At 42.5% G+C, this 22123-nt stretch overlaps 1 protein-coding gene across 5 annotated transcripts in view; it reads left to right on the forward strand.

Annotated features, from left to right (window-relative positions):
* The window catches only part of PIGN (phosphatidylinositol glycan anchor biosynthesis class N), a 162044-nt gene that overhangs the window by 53016 nt on the left and 86905 nt on the right, over window positions 1-22123 (forward strand). For all 5 annotated transcript variants that reach the window (XR_016441351.1, XR_016441352.1, XM_090039316.1 and 2 more), the window contains 6 exons: window positions 1017-1147; window positions 2232-2348; window positions 7042-7082; window positions 9987-10046; window positions 11098-11190; window positions 12944-12999. Coding sequence is in view for 3 of the 5 variants with exons in the window: in XM_090039316.1 (XP_089895442.1) it covers window positions 1017-1147; window positions 2232-2348; window positions 7042-7082; window positions 9987-10046; window positions 11098-11190; window positions 12944-12999 (498 nt within the window). In the remaining 2 variants the exon portion in view is untranslated. The remainder of the gene's footprint in view (window positions 1-1016; window positions 1148-2231; window positions 2349-7041; window positions 7083-9986; window positions 10047-11097; window positions 11191-12943; window positions 13000-22123) is intronic.

Below are 22123 nucleotides of genomic sequence, written 5' to 3' on the forward strand. Positions count from 1 at the left end.
AGTTCTAGGAGCCTCCAGATTCCACTACAGCAAGTCAACTCATCTTTTTCCCCACTGGTTTTGTGTATAGAGGAAGAGAAATTTGAACCTCAGATTCTTTGATAGCTTGAATCCCTAGCATTGGCCCTAGTCAAGAAGTGTGCCTTAAACACAAGGCTGTTCTACCATGTACATCTCACTGTGTAATCTGCAGTTCATTTGAAAATCTGTGCATGTACAGCCCTAGCATTGTCCAAAGGTAACGCTGTGCTATATTTGTAAAGAAAGGAAAAGGAAACAGCTAAGGTTTTAAAATTTTTGCAAAGTCTATCAGTAGAAATGTTGTTGCAATAAACCAAGAACCCCATGGAAAATCAATTATGGCTCATAACAATTAACTTTCCCCCACTCTGTATTCTCCAGGAAATAACATTCCTCTTCCTTTAGGAATAATCATATTCTTTTACACAATTAGAAGGTTTATCTATTTAACTACTCTTATTTGATCCATAACTACTTCTCCATGCTCTAAGGTTTACTGTCCTTTTCCTTTAAGAGATCATTCCATTGACACAATGGAGTTGAGTAAAGGAATTATTCTACTTGGTATTTAGCTTAGGCTGTATCTGCTTCTTTCCCAGACCTGAGGAAGGGCATTTTGTGCCCAAAAGCTTATCCAACAAAAGGTATTACCAACCAAAGCTTGTTTTTCTTGCTAGACAGAGACTGTTGTGATCCTGGAAGATGCAGATCTCTGTGGAAAAGGTAAGATGCAATGATAGCATGACCTTTGGAAGAGGAACCAAAATTCATAGGATCATTGGAAAGCAGGGTTGCTAGTGACCTCAAAGTTTTGTGCATAGAGGAAGAGAAATCTGAACCTCAGATTCTTTGATAGCTTGAATCCCTAGCATTGGCCCTTGTCAAGAAGTCTGCGTTAAACACAAGGCTGTTCTAGCATGTGCATCTCACTGTGTAATCTGCAATTCAAAGGTCACCTGAACTCAAGTGGTATAATTTTTCTCTATTGTTCACAGGGAATATAAAGATAATATCAGAAAAGTAGATGACGGCATAAAAGAAATTGTATCTCTTCTTGAGGATTTTTATGGAAATGATGGGAAAACTGCCTTTATTGTAACTTCTGATCATGGAATGACAGACTGGGGTGAGAGTTGTTAAATCTGTGCAGTCTGCTTTGGTTATTGGCTAACATCTGATTTTATGACTAGGTTGTAAATACTATTCTCACTAAGGCTCTGCAGCCACCAGTCCGTGCTACTTGCTTGGTGTTATCTTCATGCAGTGCATGAATCACAATGCCTTTGTATACTCTACCATAGCTAGGAAAGAAGTTAAGGGGCTGCTGAGGACCTAATTAGCCTTAGCACCTGAAGTAGGCATTGGGTATCCAGGGAGAAGCAGAAGTCCAGCTCAGCAGTGTCTGGGAGAGGCAGAGAACAGACTATTCTTGCTCCCTTTGTGAATAAGCTAGTTAGATGGAGGTGGGGGATATGTAAATAGATACCTACCTTTTTCAAGGAGCTTAAAAATGATTCAAAGTAGCTAATTAAAGACAGGTCAGGGGCCTATCTTAACCCCTACAAATGCTAGGACACAAGTCAAGTCTTTAATTATCAGTGACTAGTTTTTCATAAGGGTTAAATTAAACCTTTACATAGTTTTCATGTGAAAAACTGGTAACGTCTTATCCTTTGATCAGTTCAAATTTCCTACTTGATAGAGTAGTTGCTTGCCAGAATATTTTAACACACTGCCAATTATGCAAAATCCAAGTATGCAAAGGTATAAGATCATGTTACATATTAAAAAGCTTAGCTATATAGTCTTTTACAGTTTGATAAAACTCTACTTTCTTCCCTACGGAAATTAATTTCCATATAATTATCATATCAAGGCAAAAAAGTAGTATATTTTAACACTGCTTTGACAGTAGTTGTGTTCTAGCATAAGAGACATGGGCTTCACAGAGTTTGGTCTTTGAAATTGATGAGTAGAGGTACAACAGTGGTGACCTAGATTTCAAAGGGAAAGAGTGGTGGCCTTTTCACTAAACAATCTTAACATATTCCAGAAATATCTGTATTGCAGTTATCGGAAGAGGGATTCTAGTAAAATATGGAGCTAGAGTCGGGCTGTCTGAAGTATGAAAAGTTTCCATAAACCTGGCTTTTGGAATCACTGCCTTGCTTATAAAGTTAATTCTGCTTCTGGTTTGACACAATCTATAGGATCTCATGGGGCTGGCCATCCCTCAGAGACTTTAACACCGTTGATTGCATGGGGAGCTGGATTGAATTATCCCCAGAGCGTCACATCTCAAGCCTTTGAGGATAATTTTTTGAAAGGTATGTAAATCACCAGTTACCTTTAAAACCCACATCTTTCAAAGAGCACATATAAAGCAAAACATAATAAAAGGATAGTATGTAAGCCTCACATTTTTCCAGGCTCACATATAGTAGAAAACCTTGTAAGTTTAACAAGCGTAAAACTAGACTTACGTGCTTTGCATTCACCAGCACAAAAAAGAAATAATTGGTTGTGTGTGTAGCTTTAGTGGGAAACTTTGCTATTGATTTCATTGTAGTGAGCCCAGTTCTCCACAGGAATGAGGTTTTCATGTCCTAGGTAAAACATGTTTTTTAGGATCTTTTGCAAAAGTTAAAAAAATTCTGGAAAGAATCCTGAGTATCCTTCCCAGGTTTTAGACTCTTCCTGCCTCAGAAAATGGGCATGGCAAGTCTGCTGGGAGGACATGCAGCTGAAGTCTGTCTAATGGCTGGTAGCTTTTAGGGTACACTGTGACCCACCATAATGAAACCGCCAGAAGTTACTTGGTCACACGTGCACTCTGGGCATGAACAGATATTACATTTGTCATGCTGCAGACATCTTGCAGCATTATAAAATATGAGGGGACAGATATGCACACCCCCTGGAGTGCTGCAGAAATGGTGGAAGCGCCCATATCATGTGTGGTCATTGCATTGTAGTGACATGGCAGGGGGCATGTCTTTTGCTCCCTCAGCATCTCTCAGTGCTCTGCTCTTTCTCCCCCTGCTCCCTCTCACTGTGGTTTGGTGTGGGGGAGGGAGAGAGAGAGAGCAGGTAGATAGTGATTGAGTGTAGCTCTGGGGAGCGCAGCTTGCTTGCTCCCCCAGGGACTGGGCTGTGAGCAAGCCTGGGACCAGACTAGGCCTATCCTGGTTGGGCTGTAGTTGTAAGACAGTGTAGGACTGGGGCTGTGAGCAAGCTCATTCACATCTCTGTCCTGGCTGGGCTGTAGCATTACTTACAGTGCCTTAAGAAGGCTGGGCTGTAGGAGGTACCACAATTTGTAATACAGACAGTCTTGTTGTTTTCAGTTCCAGGATTTTTGTTTGTTTTAGGTCTCCAACTCCTCCTTTCAGCTTTTACCCCCATCAAGGATGGATTCTACCCCAGGCAGCAGTTGCAACAGAGTTAACTTGTTCAGTTTGGTGTAAAGTAATTGGTATGCTTCTCATATGGTTTCAGTGGTATGCTGCTTGTTCTGAGATGACAGAATTTTCCTTATCAGTTACTTCACCTGTGTTTTGCCTCCCCGATGGCTGATCCATGCTACCATTTCAGGCAGAATCCTGATGACATACCTACATCTGCTGTGCAATGTAATAGCTTTATCCATCAGGCCATCTTCACAGCTGTATCATGGTTTGTCTTTCTGAAGAAGGCGAAGCCTAGATTCCAGAAGCTACTTTCAGAGTAACTTCCAAGGGATGAAGTTACACTTAGAGCCTCCTAAATTTGTGGAATGTTAGGTGTTAAAGTTAGAATTTGCTGTGAACAGTTGTACATCAAGGGTTAATACCGTTTCTTGCCTGCACAACTCTGACTTGCTACTAGAGGACGGGTGAGCAGGGGCATGGCTATGAGCCAGGACACTTGGACCCTGTCCCTGCTTTGGGTGGGAGTGGGGGCTGGGAGCAGTGTATCCTGGGATGCTGGAGGACTGCACATTGCTCATTTTCTCTCTGTGGAATAGACTGAAGTTATCCTAACGTGAGCTAGATAGCATCGCCCAGAGTTAACTCTCACCTGAACTGATGAAGTGACATAACTTTGAGACTCTCAGAGGGCACTTAACACAAGTTCACAAGCTTTAATGTGCAGACACTTGTGTTTTAAGTGCCCTTCAGATGGTCTAAGTGTAATGTGTAACTTTACAGGCAAAGGCAACCCACCAATTTTAAGTCTTATCCTGTGCATACAAACAAAATTGTTGTCTATGCACAGAGCTGATACTCCTTCTTTGCTTTGTGCATTCAGAGGTTAATATGAACAATTCCCTTTTGGATTGGGTGATTTTTAAACTTCCTTTCCTCTTCTGCTATTGGTATTAGTTATTGTTTTCCTTCCTTGTCTTGCTGTTCAGCAGATCTTGATAAGAACCTTGGATAAAAGGGTAAGGGTGTTTGTCTTGCCCAGCAGCAAGAAAACAGCTAGTTTCATAGTGCTCAGGGTCAGAAGAGACCTAAACAGATCATGAGGGCCAACCCCCTGCCCGGGCAGGATTGGGTGCCATGGTCATATCACCCCAGCCAAATATCTGTCCAGCCTCCTCTTGAAGACCCCCAAGGTAGGAGGGAGCACCACCTCACTTGGGAGCCCATTCCAGAGCCTGGCAGCCCTAACTGTAAAGTAATGTCTCCTGATGTCCAGCCTGAACCTTCTCTCTAACAATTTGTGGCTGCTACTATTCCTAGTAACCCTGGGTGGTGCCCGGGGAAACAGCCTCCCCCAAGTCTCACTGGCCCCTCCTGGTGAGTTTGTAAACAGCCACAAGATCTCCCCTCATCCTTCTCTTGTGGAGGCTGAATAGGTTCAGGCCCTTTAGCCTCTCTTCGTAGGGCCTGCCCTGCTTCCCCTTGACCATGCAAGTGGCCCTCCTCTAAACCCTCTCAGTGCTAGCCACATCCCTCTTGAAGTGCGGCACCCAAAACTGGACACAGTACTCTAACTGTGGCCTGACCAATGCCGCATAGAGGGGGAAGAATCACCTCCCTGGACCTGCTTGTGATGCATATGTAGGTTCATGACAAGGTGCAGTTAGCCTTACTGACCTCTTTCTGGCATTGGCAGCTCATGTTTGTCCTAGAGTCATTTGACTCCAAGATCCCTTTCTGCCACCGTGTTGACAAGAAGGGTGTTTCCCAACCTATAGGTGTGTTGCTGGTTCCTTCTCCCTAAATGCAGCAACTTGCACTTGTCTGCATTGAATTCCATCCTATTCTCATTTGCTTACCTCTGTAATTTTTCTAGATCTAGTTGGATTCTGTCCCTCCCTAACAGCATTAGACACTTACAGAAAACATATGCATTTTAGCCATAGACTAGTGGTAAGATGAGGAAAGTGTCTGTTTTTCTGGAAAATAGTGGAGGTACCTCCATCTTCACAACCACACTCTATTCTATAGCTTAGTTTGGCTTCTTACGGTACCTTCTCTGGGGGTCCTGAAGCAATGCTTTGTAAGTCTCTAAAAGAGCAGCCTCCAGTAACTGCACAGATGTGGCCAACCTAGTAATTTATATTCTCTGTAATGGTTTTCTTAAGGGGGAAACACTTGTAGGAAGAAACAGTTATTCTGTCCCATTACAGAAATATGGATGAATATTGAATGAAATTCAGTTTATTTTGGCACAAGCTCAGTTATAAATTAATGAGCGGGTTTGAGACAGAATCCTGTCTTTGATCTCTGTGTGGTATGTGCTGATGTCAAATGGAAGACATCTGCAGAGATGGAAAAATTACCTGGGGGATTGGTATTTGAATCTTATGTATAGAGAAAGAACTCTGCAACTGGGGGGTGATGGGAGGAAGACAAACCAATTATGAAAAAGCAATTCGGTGCTGTAGTGTAGGTAAACTGCTGTTTGCATTTAAAACACTAGCAGCTAAGATCTACTCTGGGTGAGTTCCAACATGTGGTACATAAAATGTTGGTGGCTGTCAACGATTGGTTTTAACCTTTATTTCCCCTAACTTTTCCTCTACTTCTAATAATGGGTAGGCTTGTGGAAAAAAATGGAAAAGCTGCTTGTTGCCATAGGAGTGATGTTGTGAACAGGGAGCAAACTCAAATTAGGAAAGAGATTTCCTTGAAGGGAGAGAAAATTATCAGCCAGATGACTCAGGAACTCTCTTTCAAGTACATCTCTTTCTAAAAAGGTGATGAGTGTTTGTTTTGGGATAGGTAAAAGAGAGCTTTTTTGAAAGTCAGCAGCTTAATTGGCTGATAGTGAATAAATTTGATTTTGTACAGATGTGTTTTAAGTTGTCTTGAACTGTTAAATGAGTTGTCTTGAGCTGGTAGCTCCTAGGGTACATTGTGACCCACTGTAACAAAGCTACCAGAAGTTACTTGGGCACATGCATACTCTGGCCATAATAAGAAATGACATTTGTCATGGTGCAAACAACCTTGTAGCATTACTAAATATGAGGGGACAGATACGCACATCTCTTGTAGTGCTACAGAAATATGGAAGCACCCATATTATGTGCGGCCATTGCATTGTAGTGACATAGTGGGGGACATGTCTTGTGTTCCCTCAGCATCTCATAGTGCTCTGCTCTTTCCTCCCACCCTCCCTTTCACTGTGGGCTTTTATTTCAAGCCTGACATATATAGTAGTGATTAGATTTATCTTGCAGTGAGTATGTGCTGTGTTTCTTTAGAGAATATTGAGAGAACCCTTTCAAAGCAGACAAAGAAAGATGGACACTGTTTAAATCTGCTTGAATCATTCATTTGGCTCTGCAGGTGATTCATCTGTTATGTTGCTTAAGGTTGTAGGATTAAAAGACTTCAATCACAGATACAGCTAGTAACTTCATTGTGGATGAAGGAAACACTTCTGCCTTTTCAGTTTGGTCTGTGACCTTCCTTGGGTCTCCTTTTATACTTTATTGAGTGCAGACAAACTCACTAAGTATCAAAGGAGTTATTACTTCAAAGTCTCTTTATCAGCTAATTTTATGTGTTCCATTTCTTTTAGAATGGAAACTGGAGAACAGGAAGAGAGTGGATGTCAACCAGGTGAGAAATGATTCCACCTCAAAACTTAAATTTCCTTTTAGAATGTAATCTCACCGAGTTTATAAAAGAATTTGAGGGAGTGGGTGATCACATTAAAGTAACTTTTCTAGAATTGTCCCTTAAATTCTATTGGCGGAAGGATTTGAACCATTGCATACAAACTGTGTGCATCTTGGGAAAAATTGGTTCTGTAAGCAAAATTCAGTTGATACGAAGACTTCATGTAACTTTTTTCTTTTTATTTATGTATACTGGGACAATCCTTAATGACCTTGTCACATACTGCTGTGGAAAGATCATGGTGTAATACACAGTGCCTCTACTGACAGCAGTGGTGAGCTTTCAAATAATTAGCAGTGTACATAAATACCATAATACTTGTAGCTTGTTAGACATCACTTAAATTTCCTGTCCTGTTCACCTTAACATCTGCAGGGGAGAATCCTTTTATGAACACTATAAGAATTTGCATAGCAAATGGTAGTTTCAGACTCCTTCCTACAGATTTTAAGGGACGCATTTATAGCCCTCCCCTGCCACTTAACAGCTGACATGGTCTCTTGGAACTGACTCCTTTCCCTCCTTCCTTGCCTGCCTCCTGGACACTGGGTTACTGAAAAAAGACAGGAGGTGGTTGCTGCAGGTCATGAGCATCTGAAGAATACTTTTTGGTACAAAACTGAGTTAGCCATTTGTGCAGAGTGATCTTCCAAAGCTGTCAGATAACTGTATTTACTCAAATGTGACCCATATTTTTTTCCCAAAAATCAGTTGCTGTCTTAAAAGAGGGATGTGGGGAGTAGACAGACCAATCCTACTAAAGCTGAACTGCCTACCCCCTTTTCAAGCTGGGTGGGAGTCAGCAGTGCCTGCTGAGTCTAAGCAGTTTGGCTCTAGCAGGATCTGACGCTGCTGGCTGTGCCAAGTTGCCCGCCCCCTCTTTTCTTCTCAAGCAGAGCTGGGTGGACAGCCAGACGTACTGGTCAGGTCAGCTGATGGCCCTGTCCTGCTGGGACCAAACTGCTCATTCCCTCTACTCAAGGCCAGATGGGCCCTCAGCTCTCTCCAAAGGTGCTGCTAGATAGATCAGGCCCTCAGCTGAGTTAGCAGACACTGCTGTCTGCCCACCTAGCTCAGCTAGCGAAGACAAGAGGGGCTGAGCAGTTTGGAGTCTTCAGTCTCACTATGTTCTGTGCTGGGAATTACTTGGAAGGATTCCATAAATGTGGCTGTGAGTCTTTCTACCTTTTAGAGATAATGGCTCAGATTCTCTATTGATACTAGAGTGAAATCAGAATAATTCTGTTGATATCAATGGGGTTATTTCAGATTTACAGAAATGTGTAACTAAGAAAATTACAGAGAGAGTGTGCTGTTTTACATTTTTTCAAACAGTTGTTATAAATATCTAAAACATTTTAAACAAAGTTGAAAGTGCAAAAGTGTGTGTGCCTCCCCCTGCAAAGGGCTCAAGCATGAAAGATTCATCAGAACAAAATGCCCATATTGGCGGAGATTAAAACACCCTCCCTGCCAACATCCTTCATGGGGTTATAGATTTAGGACCATCTGCCCGGCTTCCACCTTGCAGGGGCCCCTTTGGCCCAATGTGGTACTGACTGGCAGTCCACATTTTGTCGCAAAGTGAAGTGTCCAAGTTCAAATCAGAGAGAGACTTTTTAAAAAACTTTTTAAAAAGGATATTATACAAGTAATAAAATCAAATAGTGAAAGTGCAAAGGTATGTTCCTCTCCCGGGGGCCAAGCATGAAACAACATCAAAAACCCCATCATGGCACAAGGGATTGAAACTGCTTCCCCCATGCCCTTCATGAGGTTACACATGTAGAATCAGCTATCTGTCTTCCATCTTAGTGGCTCAATGTGACACAAACTGGTCCACATTTTGTTGCAATTTGAAATGTCAAATACAGTCGTGACATACCTGGACCAAGAATCAGAGGAGTCAGAAGGCATCATCGTAGCTGGCCCCTGTGAGCCAGTTTCTGTGGCTTTTCAGTTGCTATCTTGGCTGGCCCAACAGAAAATTGGCCAGACAAGTCATGTTCCATTTGGCTACTTGGTATGTCAGCTGTGTGAAAAGCGTTTCCTCCACCTTGCAGAAATAGTAGTATGTCAGTGCCACTGGGTGTAAGTAGTGGATGAAAGTCCCTATGGCCAGAGCCCAGGCAGCAACCAACCCTGGAGGTCACCTGTTCTCTTAGCGATGGGTAACTTGTACAGGGTGTGCCAGGCCAGATGGACTTGCTTTGGTGTTGCTGCCACTAGGCAGCGAGAGAGAGAGAGAAATTATGGAATTATTAACCATTGTTTGTACCTTTTCTCATGATGAATAGTATCTTGTTTCATTAGAAGCCCTGCTGCACTTAAAGGAATCACTCGTCAAGTAAATGGCTAATTAAATGTGACAAATCTCAAAAAGAACCTGGCCTTAAATAAGTAAAAGTTAGTCAGTGGATGGATGACACTGAAATTGGTTTAATGCACTGGATGGTTGCTGTATTGCTTAGAATAATGAAAACAGCAGATAAGCTTCTCTCTTCAACATTGATGAAGGAGATATTTAATTTACATGAACAAGTATAGAGGCGTTAATTTGCATTTAAAAAGTGAATTTATTTTTAAGATATATTAAACTGACATTGGTTTAATAAAGAATTAAAATTCCTTCTGGTATCTCGACACTGATTCCATTCAAAAATCAGTAAAGTTATTTTATTTTAATTGACAAATATTTCTTTGAAGTGCTTTTCACTGCTCTGAAATTCTGACAGATTCTAGCACTTGCATTTTAAAATAGAGATTCATGAAAATTAAAATAAATGTATCTACTCTCTAGATTTCTTGAAGCGTTCTAAAATGAGAACATTTCTGTTTCCACAGGCTGATATAGCCCCGTTGATGGCTTCTCTTATTGGTGTTCCTTTTCCTTTGAATTCTGTGGTAAGCAGTTTTACTCTAAAAGGCTGTGGGGAGGGAGAATGGTTTTATTATACAATGTAGTGTGGTATTTTAAATTATAACAATTGGTCCCTTCAGTTGTTGGTGGGCTGAGGCCAGGAAAGGTTTTGCTGGTTTTCCTTCAAGAATGGTTGACAGCTCAAGTAGGTTTGAACATTTTATAGGCCATTGTAAGTCTATGCTAGGCTGAGGCTGGAAGTATGCAAAGTCAAGAATTATAGCTTGCTTCCTGCTAGCCTGCCTCAGTGCAACAGGATGGAATAGCTCTTGACCTGGGACCTGTTTCTTAATATGGAAACAGGTGTAGCTGGAGAACTAGGTACAGATTGTGCAGATTTACAAGAAAATGAATGTGTGTGTATGTGTGTGTGGCGGGGGGAAACGAGTACATTAAATGAAAACCTATAGCATTTAAAAATGGACCTTTTATAGTAAAAAAAAACAAAACAAAACAAGTTATGCTCCAGTAGTTGGAAGTAAGATTTTTTTTTTGTGCGTCTCAAGAGAATTCAGTTAACATTATTCAGAGATCACCATTTCATTATTTTTCATATGGAGAAATTGTGCACAAGGATGGTAAGATACCTTTGATGTCACACTAGTACGGAAAGCATGGGTCAGACCTTCTGGACACAGTTTTGCTTCGTGGAAGTTGATGAAAGCTGTTTGGCTCAAGTGGTAACAGGATTGTGCCTGTGATCCTATTTCACCAAATCATTTCATTTTTAAAAAAGATAAAGGATGGTATTTTGGCTAAAATGGCCTTTAGCTTCTCAGTTAATAATTTATGGTACTTGGATTGCATAGTAGAGAATATTACCAGTTTTTCAGCGAGGGTTGGGAAAAATCCTGTGCTCTATTTATTACCCTAATTAGTCATGATGCAAAGAAATTGTGAAAGGAAAAGTATTTGTAGCTTTAACAGTAGATCGTTGTTCAGTCAGTATAACTAACTTCACTGTCTTCTTGATCTTGCTTGTGATTATGTGAGCAGACATGAATCTAGTTAATTTTTAATAATTTATATTTGCAGGGAATTCTGCCTCTGGAATACTTGAACAACAGTGTTCATTTTAAAGCTGAGAGCATGTTTACAAATGCTGTTCAGATTCTTGAGCAGTTTACGGTAAGTAAACAATATTAAGGTGGACAGGTTCTTCATCCTACATGGCTTTTGAAACTAAAAATATTCATGCCATTCTACTTAAACTATTTTATAGTACAGTGTATACATTTCAGGTTACGTTTTTATGATGGCAGCTTGTAGTACCGAGCAGAGGGAAATAGCACTTGTGTGTTGTCAGCTATTTGTTCAGTCTCGTACACACAAGTAGATTTATGTGCGATTGAAAATATGCTACTTTAAATTGATGAAAACCTCCTTTTTTTAAAGAATAGATTCCTTTCTGACCTAAATGTGAATGTTGAACTGTAGGGATTAGTTTTACATTGTATTGGACATGGGGATTTAATTTCTCTGGCTCCGGCTATTGCAAGTGCATGTTGCTCACACTGGAGTCAATTAATAATGTTTGCTTGTGAGGGTTGAATTTGGCTCTAAATATGTGACGCATAAAAATATAAATAAGTTTTTGGTTTTTTTTACTGAAACCAAGTGCCTATTCAGTTCCAAATTCAGCTGAGCAAAGCTTAATAACCATGTCTACAAAAATACATGGGCCATAAAATGACAACTGGGCTAGTATCCTGCTTCCCAGACCCATGGGCTTGGGAGTCCAGATATTTCCCATATCCTGTAAGGCATCCTACTTGCAAGTCCCAAACCCTGAGGTCTGGCAGTTCAGATGCCCCTTGTTATGCTTGATCTTAGCCCAAACACCAAGAAGCTGGGAACTGGATCCAGGTCTCTTGATGGCCAGATGAATGACTTGACTGTTTTTTTTCATTTAATATTGATGGTTTTCCTCAGCTTTTTTTCAGTTAGATTTATCTTCTTTTAATAGGCTTTTGTGTAAGTTGTATGTTTTGTTCTGTTTTGCGTTAATTAAGAGCCAGAGCAATTATTTTAATGTATTTGACTTATATTTTTATCGTACTCCAGTTTTTCCTGGCTTGTTTACTTCCAAAGTTCTTTGTAGGGGGAGAGAGAGTTATATATGTGAGCAAGCTCTCTTGGTTTCTCTTGAAGAAGTAAATGTTGTTCAACAGTGCATAGATATTAAGTGTATCTTTGTATTTTCTATGATGGACAAATCTGGCCACTACTTCTGTTACCTAGGGAAAAAGTTGTTTTGGATGGATGAGGGGAGATGTGCAGCAGATTCTTAAGCTGCTGGATCTCAGGAGCAATGTACTAATCGCTTCTTGGCCTCTTGAAGGCTCGGATCGAAAACATTTAAACTTCCTTGCTGCTCTGTATGAACCATTAAGCATCAGGTCAAACTGGTGAAGAGCTTGGGCCAAAGGACTATCAGGCAAAGTGACTGACTACATCAGTGCCTCCCACTTTTGTTTGTGTCCAAGTTAATAGATCCAAGATCACCATTTCCAACATCTTTACAATTGTGTGTTAGTTCTTGTCTGTTGGAATTACCACTGGTACATTTATTTATCATCCTGTGTACTGTGGAAATACTGTTGTGAGAACATCTTGGGAAGTAGGAGTAGAGAGCTTTTATTTTGTCTGTCTCTGAGCTGCATGATCTTGTAGGGACAGGTATGTCAGCTGTGTGAAGAGCCACACACAACTTGAACTATGTGTTCTCAAGAATACCCAATTTTATTACCAGTGGATTTGAAATTTCATCTCCTTAAACAAACAACACCCCAGCAGTCTGTTCAAACATTTGGTATTTCAGGTTATACACTTAATTTTATTTCTAGTTACAGCTTTTGTTATGTTTTCATATTGTTTACAGGTTAAAATGGCTCAGAAAAGGGAATCCACATTATCATTTCTATTTACACCATTTAAGTAAGTGTATTTTAAAACTTACTCTTTTGAAATGAGTGATTTTTTTTTTTTCACTGTGTTCATTATTTTGAAAGTAAGGTAGAGTGCCACCTTAGAAAGCAGCTGGTTCAGAGAGGAGGTATGAGCTTTTGTAGGCAACAAACTATATCATCAGATGCACTTCTCTAAGGTCCTACCCTGCTATACCTTCTGCATGATTTCAGACTAACGTCATGATTTGGTGAAATAGGATCACAGACAATAACCTGCTCAAATACTTTCCATGTGTGTATTAGAATGGTTCTCCCAGTCTTATTTGTGGATAAGAGTGCATTCTTTTGTGTGTGTGTGTGTGTGTTGGAATTTTGTCTTTAGAATGGATACCTTGGTGGAATTTAATCATGTGATTTTCAACCATACTTGGAAACAAAAACAAAAGAGCAACTCTTTAAATGTATTTTCAAGCCAAACACAAACTTTTAAGATATTTTCTACATTTGAAAGTTCTAAGTTTTAACTAATGGCTTGAGACATTTCTAGGATATAGGATCCCAACAAAAGTGTTACTTGAGATTTGCTATGTTTAACAGACAAAATGCATTCATAGTTGCCTTAGACGAAATATAGAGCTGGCTTTAGGGCTGAGCCACCGTGGTAATTGGCTGAGGCAACTGTCTATGGGGGGGTTAGGGAGGGGATCTAGGAGATGAAGTTAGTACAAGATATGCAGTATGGTTGGTGGGTGGAAGAAGAGACTTGCATCTTAGGCTCAGAGCTAACATCCCTACAAATCTAATGCTTCTGATTATAGAATATTTAGGGCAGAGTTGCATGTTGTACTTAGACCGTATTAAATCTGTGGAATGTTAAGTAGTATTGAAGTTACAGTGTTCCATAAACAGTCGCACATTAAGGTTTAATATTTTTTCTTGCCTGCATAGCTCTAATTTGCCACTAGAGGGCTGATGAACAGGGGCACTGATGAACAGGGGCATGGCTATGAGCCAGGACTCCAGGGCTATATCCCTGCTCTGGGTGCCATGGAGTGGTGTCGGGAGCTATGCATCCTGAGATTCTGGAGGATAGGCCTGTGGGAAGAATAGGGAAGTATTCGATTCGGATTCAACCGATTCAGAGGACTGATTTGATTCAGTGATTCGAATCGCTGTCCCCATTTGATTCGGCTAAGTCGGCTTTGAAAGACTCAGCGCTGATTCAGAGAGATTCAGTGATTCGGATCGGCCAGGGAGAGGGAGGCACAGCCGGGCAGCTGCAGGTTCTCCCGTGGTTCCTCCAGCTGTGCCTGCCTCTCCCTGGGTGAGGGGAGCTGCAGGAAAAGTCCTGATGGCTGCCCTGCCCAGCCCCAGCCTCCTGGCACTTTAAAAAAGAAGGGGAAAAAAAAAAAGCTCCACACTTACTGGCTGCAGCAGCAGCGATCAGGGCCTCTGGGTGCTCCCCCCCCCCCCCCATGCAGCGTGGGGCAGCAGGGATCGCCACCCACATGGCACCCATGTGGTAGCTGCCTCATGGCACAGGTGCAGTGCATCTCGGCAAGGTGCTGTGCATTGGCTGGGGTTGCTGGGCCTGAGTGCTGTCGGGCTTCAGGTGACTGCTGCAGTCGATGAGTGTGAGCTTTTTTTTTTTTTAAAGTGCCGGGAGGCTGGGGCTGGGCAGGGCAGCCATGGGGACTTCCCCTGCAGCTCCCCCTGCCAGAAGAGAGGCAGGCACAGCTAAAGCAGCTGCGGGAGAACCTGCAGCCGCCCAGCTGTGCGTGCCTCTCCCCAGCTGATCTGAATCTGAATCTTTCCTGAAATGATTTGGATGTTTCGAATTGATTCAGAGCTTTTAATGGGTCTCCAGATTCAGAGATTTGGCCCCTGAATCAGGCTGAGTGTCCTGCAAATCAAATTGGTGACCGAAGCTTCACACAGCTCTACTGGAAGACTGCGTGCCTGAAGGTACCCTTATGTGAGCTGGGTAGCATGGCCAAGAGTTAACTCTCATCTGAAGTTATATAACTTTGAGATGCTCAAAGGGTGCTTAGAATGAATTAGTTTTAACATGTGGACACTTGCATTTTAAGTGCCCTTACTATGTTTCAATTGTAACATGTAACTTACCCTTAGTTACTAGAGCATTGCTATTTTATAAAGAGCCATTTTTAGATGTACATAATTTTTTTCTGTGTATTGTGATGTTCTTGCTTTCATTTGGAAGCAGATTTCTGCCCTCTCGCTGGATATTTAATAAGATGTGTTTTACATGTTTTCACTGGTTTCCTGCAAAGAATAAGATTGATTTTTTTGGTAAATATGTGTTTAGCTTCTGCGGGAAAGGAGGAAGACATTGTAGAAATTCATTCAGCATGATTAGTCCTTGGGTCATCAGTGAATAGCTGCTTATCTTGTGAAGATAATAATTGAATTGGGGATATTTGTAGGGCTTTTAAAAATACTTTGTGTACAAAGTTTGATTAAAGCTGTTCCCTCATCAGGATATCCATATATTTTCAGAAAATATTTTGTTCTCCATGAATGTAGTTTTGGGTTGTCTGCGGATTTTTAGTTGAATTTACTCAAATATGTTTTTGGAAAAAAAACAAAACTGGGGGGAAGAAGGTAAGATGAAATTCACAAGTTCCACGCGGAGGAAGAAGTTGAAACAATATTACCTGTATTTGTGTCAGTAATATCTGTTTCCTGTTCACCACCAATTCAGTCATTGTGCCATTCACCCATGATGTGGAAGACCCATGTTCAATCTTTTCTCCATGAAAGAATTTGAACCCACTTAACCCATATCCCAAGAGAGTGCCTCATACCATGCTGTTGGCTGTTCTGGGATGGATTGTCCTGAATTTCTCCTGCTTTGTTGCTGTCCCACTTCTCTATAAAATACTTGAATGTTTGTTGAGCCAGAGTGTGTTACTTGCTAGCCCTTTGGTTAGGATGCTCAGTGGGGAGGTGGAAATCTTGTGTTTCAGTCCCCTTTTGTATAACAGTCACTGACACAGGAACAATTTCAACATTTCTCAGCATACTCCATAGCACAATAGTTAGAGTAGTGTCCTGAGAAGTAGATGGTGTAGGGAGTTATCCTTCAGGAATTGCAGGGAATTACCCTTAGCACAATTGGCACCACCATTGCTGAACGTGGCCCTTAGTTTCTTTTGTTTTTATTACAAATGCCTCAAAACATTGCATTGCATTTTGGGTGGAACAGAACCTTTTGTTAGCCCCAAAATAACTCATCTCTCTCTCTCTCCCTCTCTCTCTCTCTCTCTCTCTCTCTCTCTCGTTTTGGTGATGGAAAAGAAATGGCTTTTGAGTCAGGGGAGCAGGTTTGGCTGGTGAACTGAAAACTGAGTTGTTCATCCAGCTCAGCTCTCCATATTCACTTCTTCTCATGTTCTCATCATAAACTAGATGGTTTTCCAGAGTTGTGCACAAGCAGTGGCTCTTTCTGTTGCTGCAGCGAGGTCCTCCTTCGTACAGGTCTCACCAAGAAATCTGCAAACAAGCACATGCTCCATGGTCTGCAATTCTCACCACACTCACTTATATTAGTGTCATTAGATTAGCCCCATTTAATTGTGTTTGTTTTTGATCATCTGTTTTGCGTGCACAGGTGATTTGGGCATAGCCATGGTGGCCAATCTGGATCCACTCCCCTTGGAAGGTCCTTCTGGGGTTCCAGGTCCATTTTTTGAGCACCTGATTATACACAATCTTTCCTTCTATAACCTTAATCGTGCCCTGTCAGCCATTGTGTTCAGTGTCGCAACACTACTCACAAAACTGTTTCACATTTTAAGCCATTTAGTTACTTCTTTGTGACCATTGAGTGGATGCTTGGGATCTCCTATCTGTTGTGATCTTCCTTTTTGGCTTGCTAGCTTTCTTCTTATATCAGGTGGTACGATGCCAGTCAGTAAGTATAGGCTATTCTTTGGTGTTGGCTTTAGACATCTTGTTGTTTGATGACGGCTGTCATTTAGAACTAGGTCTTTTTTCTTGGCATGAACTGATCACTCCCATACTGGAGATGCATACTTCCCAGTGGAATAACACAGGTTAATAGCACTGGTTCCTAATGTAGCTGGATTTGCTTCCCACTTTGAGGTGACCAACTTTCAAGTACGTTGTTGAGGGCTCTGACTTTCCCTTTCATCTTCTCTACATGTGCTTGAAGGGTAAGTGTTCTGTCCAATGTCCCCAGAGTACACAGGGTTTGGGTGATTAGTCAGTGGCATTCCATCCCTAATGATGTTTATTTTCCACTTGACTTCTCTGTGGCATAGGTGAAAAGCTGTGACCTGCACCTTGGTTGGATTGGCACAAAGCTAGTTCTTATTGTAGTAATCTGAGAAATTGCTCAGTGCACATGTCAATCTGTTCTCAGTGGTATCAAACTCCTTCTGTAGTGACGTGATGCATAGATCATCAACATATGAAACTCCTTGTATTACTCTGTATGGGTTGGTCATTAGTATATGTTAAAAAGGATCAGTGTTAGCACAGTGAGAGGCCATTTTGTTGTCTTCTCCAGCAGCTCTGTTTCTTGCACAGCTCTGTGTAAAAATGCCTGTTCTCCAAAAGAGATCAAAGAGCTTCAGTAGGTGGTAGTCATGCAACACACTGTAAACTTTGGTTGGTAAGCAAGTTTTGGTGGTTGACTGTGTAATATGCTGCTGATAGGTGTACGAACACAGCACCTGTTATCATCCCTTTCCCATCCTGCTGGGTGATGTTTAGTATTTGGCCAGTGCAGGACTTGCCTGGTCTAAATCTGGCTTATTCTGGTATTAGATGTTGTTTGACATGAGGTGAAAGGTCATTGAGAATAAGGTGTTCATAAAGCTTATAAAGATGGCACAGAAATTACACTGGCCTAAACTTCTTTGAGCCAGTGGCATCTTTCCTGGCTTTAATAGATGTATTAAACGAGTCTCTTCCCATAATTTAGATATTCTAAGGCCTGATGGGCAGTTGTTAGAAGGCATAATACCCATAGCTTGGTTGCGGAACCAAAGGTTTTGATCTGCTTCATGCATATGTTGTCGAGTCCAGCTGTTTTGCCGTTCTTCAGGGGACTTATTCCAGCATCAAGTCCATCCGTTGCATATGGCATACTGAAGTGATTTTTCCTTCAGATCAGTTTGCTGTCTAGTCTGTATTTTAGGCTGTTTGTTTAAAACTTTACCATTGAGCAGAAGTTGATGAGCCACCTAGCTGGCTGTCATGTTATGTTGCTGTACTTTCTTTGGGTCGTTACTCAGCTTGCGAATGGTTAACCTTGCTTTTCTGCTAGCGTAGGGTGCATCTATTCCTTCGATCAGTTATTTCCATCACCTTTCTGCTTGGAGCTTGTTAGGGCTGCTGCAGTAGTGCTGCTGCAATAGTGTCTTCTGAGAAAGGATCTCTGTGAAACATTTGCTGGTATTTTTTGTATTTGGCTGTTAGTATGGAAGTAAGCCCTGGTATATACTCTGTTCTGCACCCTTGAGGCATATACCTCTTAGAGGTTTTGCACAGTGCATTCATGAAGAGGTCATAGTTATCCAAGACTGGCTTAATGTGTTCACTTTTTTGTCCAGGTCTTCAGAAAAGCCTCTCCAGTCTGCTTTCTAAATATTGAAGAATCTACATGTTGGTACTATATTTGGAGTTATGGCTGTTGTGACACTGATAGTGATTGCATTATAGTATCATAGTGCTTAGGGTCAGAAGAGACCTAAACAGATCATCAGGTCCAACCCCCTGCCCTGGGCAGGAACAGGTGCCAGGGTCATATCACCCCAGCCAAATATCTGTCCAGCCTCCTCTTGAAGACCCCCAAGGTAGGAGGGAGCACCACCTCACTTGGGAGCCCATTCCAGAGCCTGGCAGCCCTAACTGTAAAGTAATGTCTCCTGATGTCCAGCCTGAACCTTCTCTCTAACTATTTGAGGCCATTATGCCTAGTAACCCTGGGTGGTGCCCAGGGGAATAAAGCCTCTCCCAATTCTCGTTGTTCCCCCCTAGTGAGTTTGTAAACAGCCACAAGATCTCCCCTCATCCTTCTCTTGTGGAGGCTGAATAGGTTCAGGCCCTTTAGCCTCTCTTCGTAGGGCCTGCCCTGCTGCCCCTTGACCATGCGAGTGGCTCTCCTCTGGACCCTCTCAATCCCTCTTGCAGTGTGGTACCCAGAACTGAACATAATACTCCAACTGTGGCCTGACCAATGCCGCATAGAGGGGAAGGGTCACCTCCCTGGACCTGCTTGTGATGCATGTGTAGATGCACGACAAGGTGCGGTTAGCCTTACTGACAGTTTCCTCATATTGGCCGCTCATGTTCATCCTGGAGTCAACAATGACTCCAAGATCCCTTTCTGCCACCGTGTTGACAAGACGAGTGTTCCCCAGCCTATAGGTGTGTTGCTGGTTCCTTCTCCCTAGATGCAGCACCCTGCACTTGTCTGCATTGAATTCCATCCTATTCTCATCTGCCTACCTCTGTAATTTGTCTAGATCCAGCTAGATTATGTCCCTCCCTTTCAGCGTGCACACCTTGCCCCACAACTTGGTATCGTCGGCGAATTTGGACAGTGTGCATTCCACACTCACATCCAGATTGCTGTTAAGGATGTTGAACAGTACAGGCCCCGTGACTAAGCCCTGGGGGACTCCACAGCTCACATCCCTCCAAGTTGTAAATGACCCATCCACCATCACCACTCTCTGGGTGTGACCATCTAGCCAATTTGCCACCCATCTGACTGTGTAGGCATCAATGCATTGATCTGTGTTGTGTGTGGGAAATGGGTTCTGAGTCCAACGCAACTTTTTTTTTGCATGTAATTTCCGTATTGCTGTCAACAAAGGTAAGGTCTGGATTATGTCTTTACCGCCATCAGGAGCCAGTCAAAGACCTGGGTAGCTTTGAGTCATGGATCAGGCTTAAGTGGTATGTCTTGACCCACAACTCAGTCGAGTTGCCATTCTCATTGTTTTTGCTGTAACTCCGTGTAATACTATAGCTATTAAAGCCACCTATGATCGCACATGTTTTTATGTGGTTTAGGTTTCCTGGGCTCACAAAGGCAAAATGTTTCCCTGGAGGCTTCTAAACAGATGTTATTAAGATGTTATCCCTATGAATGGTAAAGATTTGAAAGTTATTTTGCCCAGTTATCAATGTTTTGTTGATGATGAAGTCTGATTTTATGAAGATAACTTGCCGTATTTCTTGTGCTGCCTTTCAATGGCTGATCTCATCCCAGGTATCAGTGGCCTAATGTTGTTTGGCCCTCTCCGTATCTTCTGGAGACAGAGCATGTGGCGGGCCAGTAGGGGGTGCTCCTGCGTTGAGCCGCCCACCTCCCTGCGCCCAACCACCTGCCAGGCTCCGAATGCCTCCCTAGGGGAGCCTCATGTCTGGCCCGACCCCTTCCTGGAGCACTTACGCTAGCCTGGGGGTAACATCGCCGCCACCACCCCAAGAATGGACTCGCTTCTGGCCCTGTGTCCTTGGGGAAGCACAGGCCTAATGTCCTACGGGTATTCGACCCAGTACAGGCACTTGGGGCACTTCCCCAAGTCTGGGGGCAAAAAGTACAGTCTCCCTTAGTCTGCAGACCTAAGGGGTCTCTTAGGCATAATTTAGACCCACCCCTCGATAAGTCTCCCACACCAGTCACAAAGGAAGACTTTATTGGTTACAGGGGTAGGGTGAAAATAGGGTACAAGATTGAGCAATAGCCTAGAAATCCTAAAGAGCAAACAGTCTGGCTGAGGTAGCCTTTTGATCACGCATCTGAGTTACTGTCATCTAGATAGATATCTATCAGATCTCGAGTAGCTTACTCACACACTTCATCCAGAGGCTGGTGAGATCCCTTCTAGCGTCTGGCTGTTCCTGGTTCATGAGTTTGGGGGAGAGGGCCCTTACAGATGTTTATGATCCTCTGAGTCCCCCCCCCCCCATGGCTCCGGCCTCCCCTCATGGCCGAAGAGATCGCCTCCTTGCCTGTCCTAACTTATATAGCCCCTGTGACCTCATTCAACTGGTCCAGTGGAGGCCAGCCCCGGTTGGCTGTCAGCCAACCAGTTTGAAATACCTCACCTGTTACCGGGCAGATCCCAGCCCACCAGGTAGATGCCCCTCACCCAGGTACCAGTCACATAGGCAGAGGAAGCAGGTTTTCCCCCCTCCCTCAGGAATGCAGCCAGCTCAAGTTACCTAAAGAGACAGGGTAAGGGTGTGGTCTCCTCTGCTGAGCCCACCCTACTCAAATGGTCACAGCACAGAGATTTTATCACATTGTCACAGGGCAGAGATTTTGGGGAGAAACCAAGGTGGCTTTCTGCCACAGAGCACATGATCATTGTAGCTGGTATAAATCCTGGAAAGAATGTCCTGTTTGAATCCTGCGAGTCCCTCTGTGTTTACACAGATGACTGTCAGTGCCGTCCCTGAAAAAGGCCTGTGGTTGCGACACAGCAGGTAAACCTGTTGTGATGCAGAGGTTTGCATTATATATGTTCTGGGATTGTTGATGACAAGGTTTTAGCAGTATTCGCAGAGTTGTTGAAATCTGACAAGGGCTGTGTCGTGAATGCTCCTGCTATGGCCGTTATGGAAGTTCACTGACAATTCATGGATACATCTACCTGAATTGAATGAAAATTTGCAGTGGTTTAGATGCTCTCTCATTGAAACAAAGCAGACTTTGCGAGTATCTACAATGGGTAGGATTTTGTGGAATAAAATTTTTTTCCTTTTCTTATGTCTGTAGGAGAAGACTTACTTTTATTGGTGTGACTGTATTAAACTTTGAATTGTACACATCATGTCTGAAAAACTTGGGCTAGAAGGGTAATTGTGGTACATGGTAATTTTGCTCCACTTCTTTAGAACTTACAGAACTTACACTTGTAGCACCCGATGTCTGGAGTCATGATTGCTCTTTTGAGCCAGCCATGGTTGATGTAATTTAGTGTGAGCTGTGAGTTCTAGCACGTATACCAACTTACCTGCTAACCCAAACTCACGCAGATTGTTTCTGCTTCTAACCAGAAAAGTCTGCATGGGACTAGTTCATTGAACATAAAACCTCCTTGTTTTCTAAGACTTCTGTTATTAAACTAGCCATCAATGCGAGC

The sequence above is a fragment of the Crocodylus siamensis genome, chromosome 3 (genome assembly GCF_052110815.1).
Source record: "Crocodylus siamensis isolate JL-2025a chromosome 3, ASM5211081v1, whole genome shotgun sequence".
Lineage (NCBI taxonomy): Eukaryota > Metazoa > Chordata > Crocodylia > Crocodylidae > Crocodylus > Crocodylus siamensis.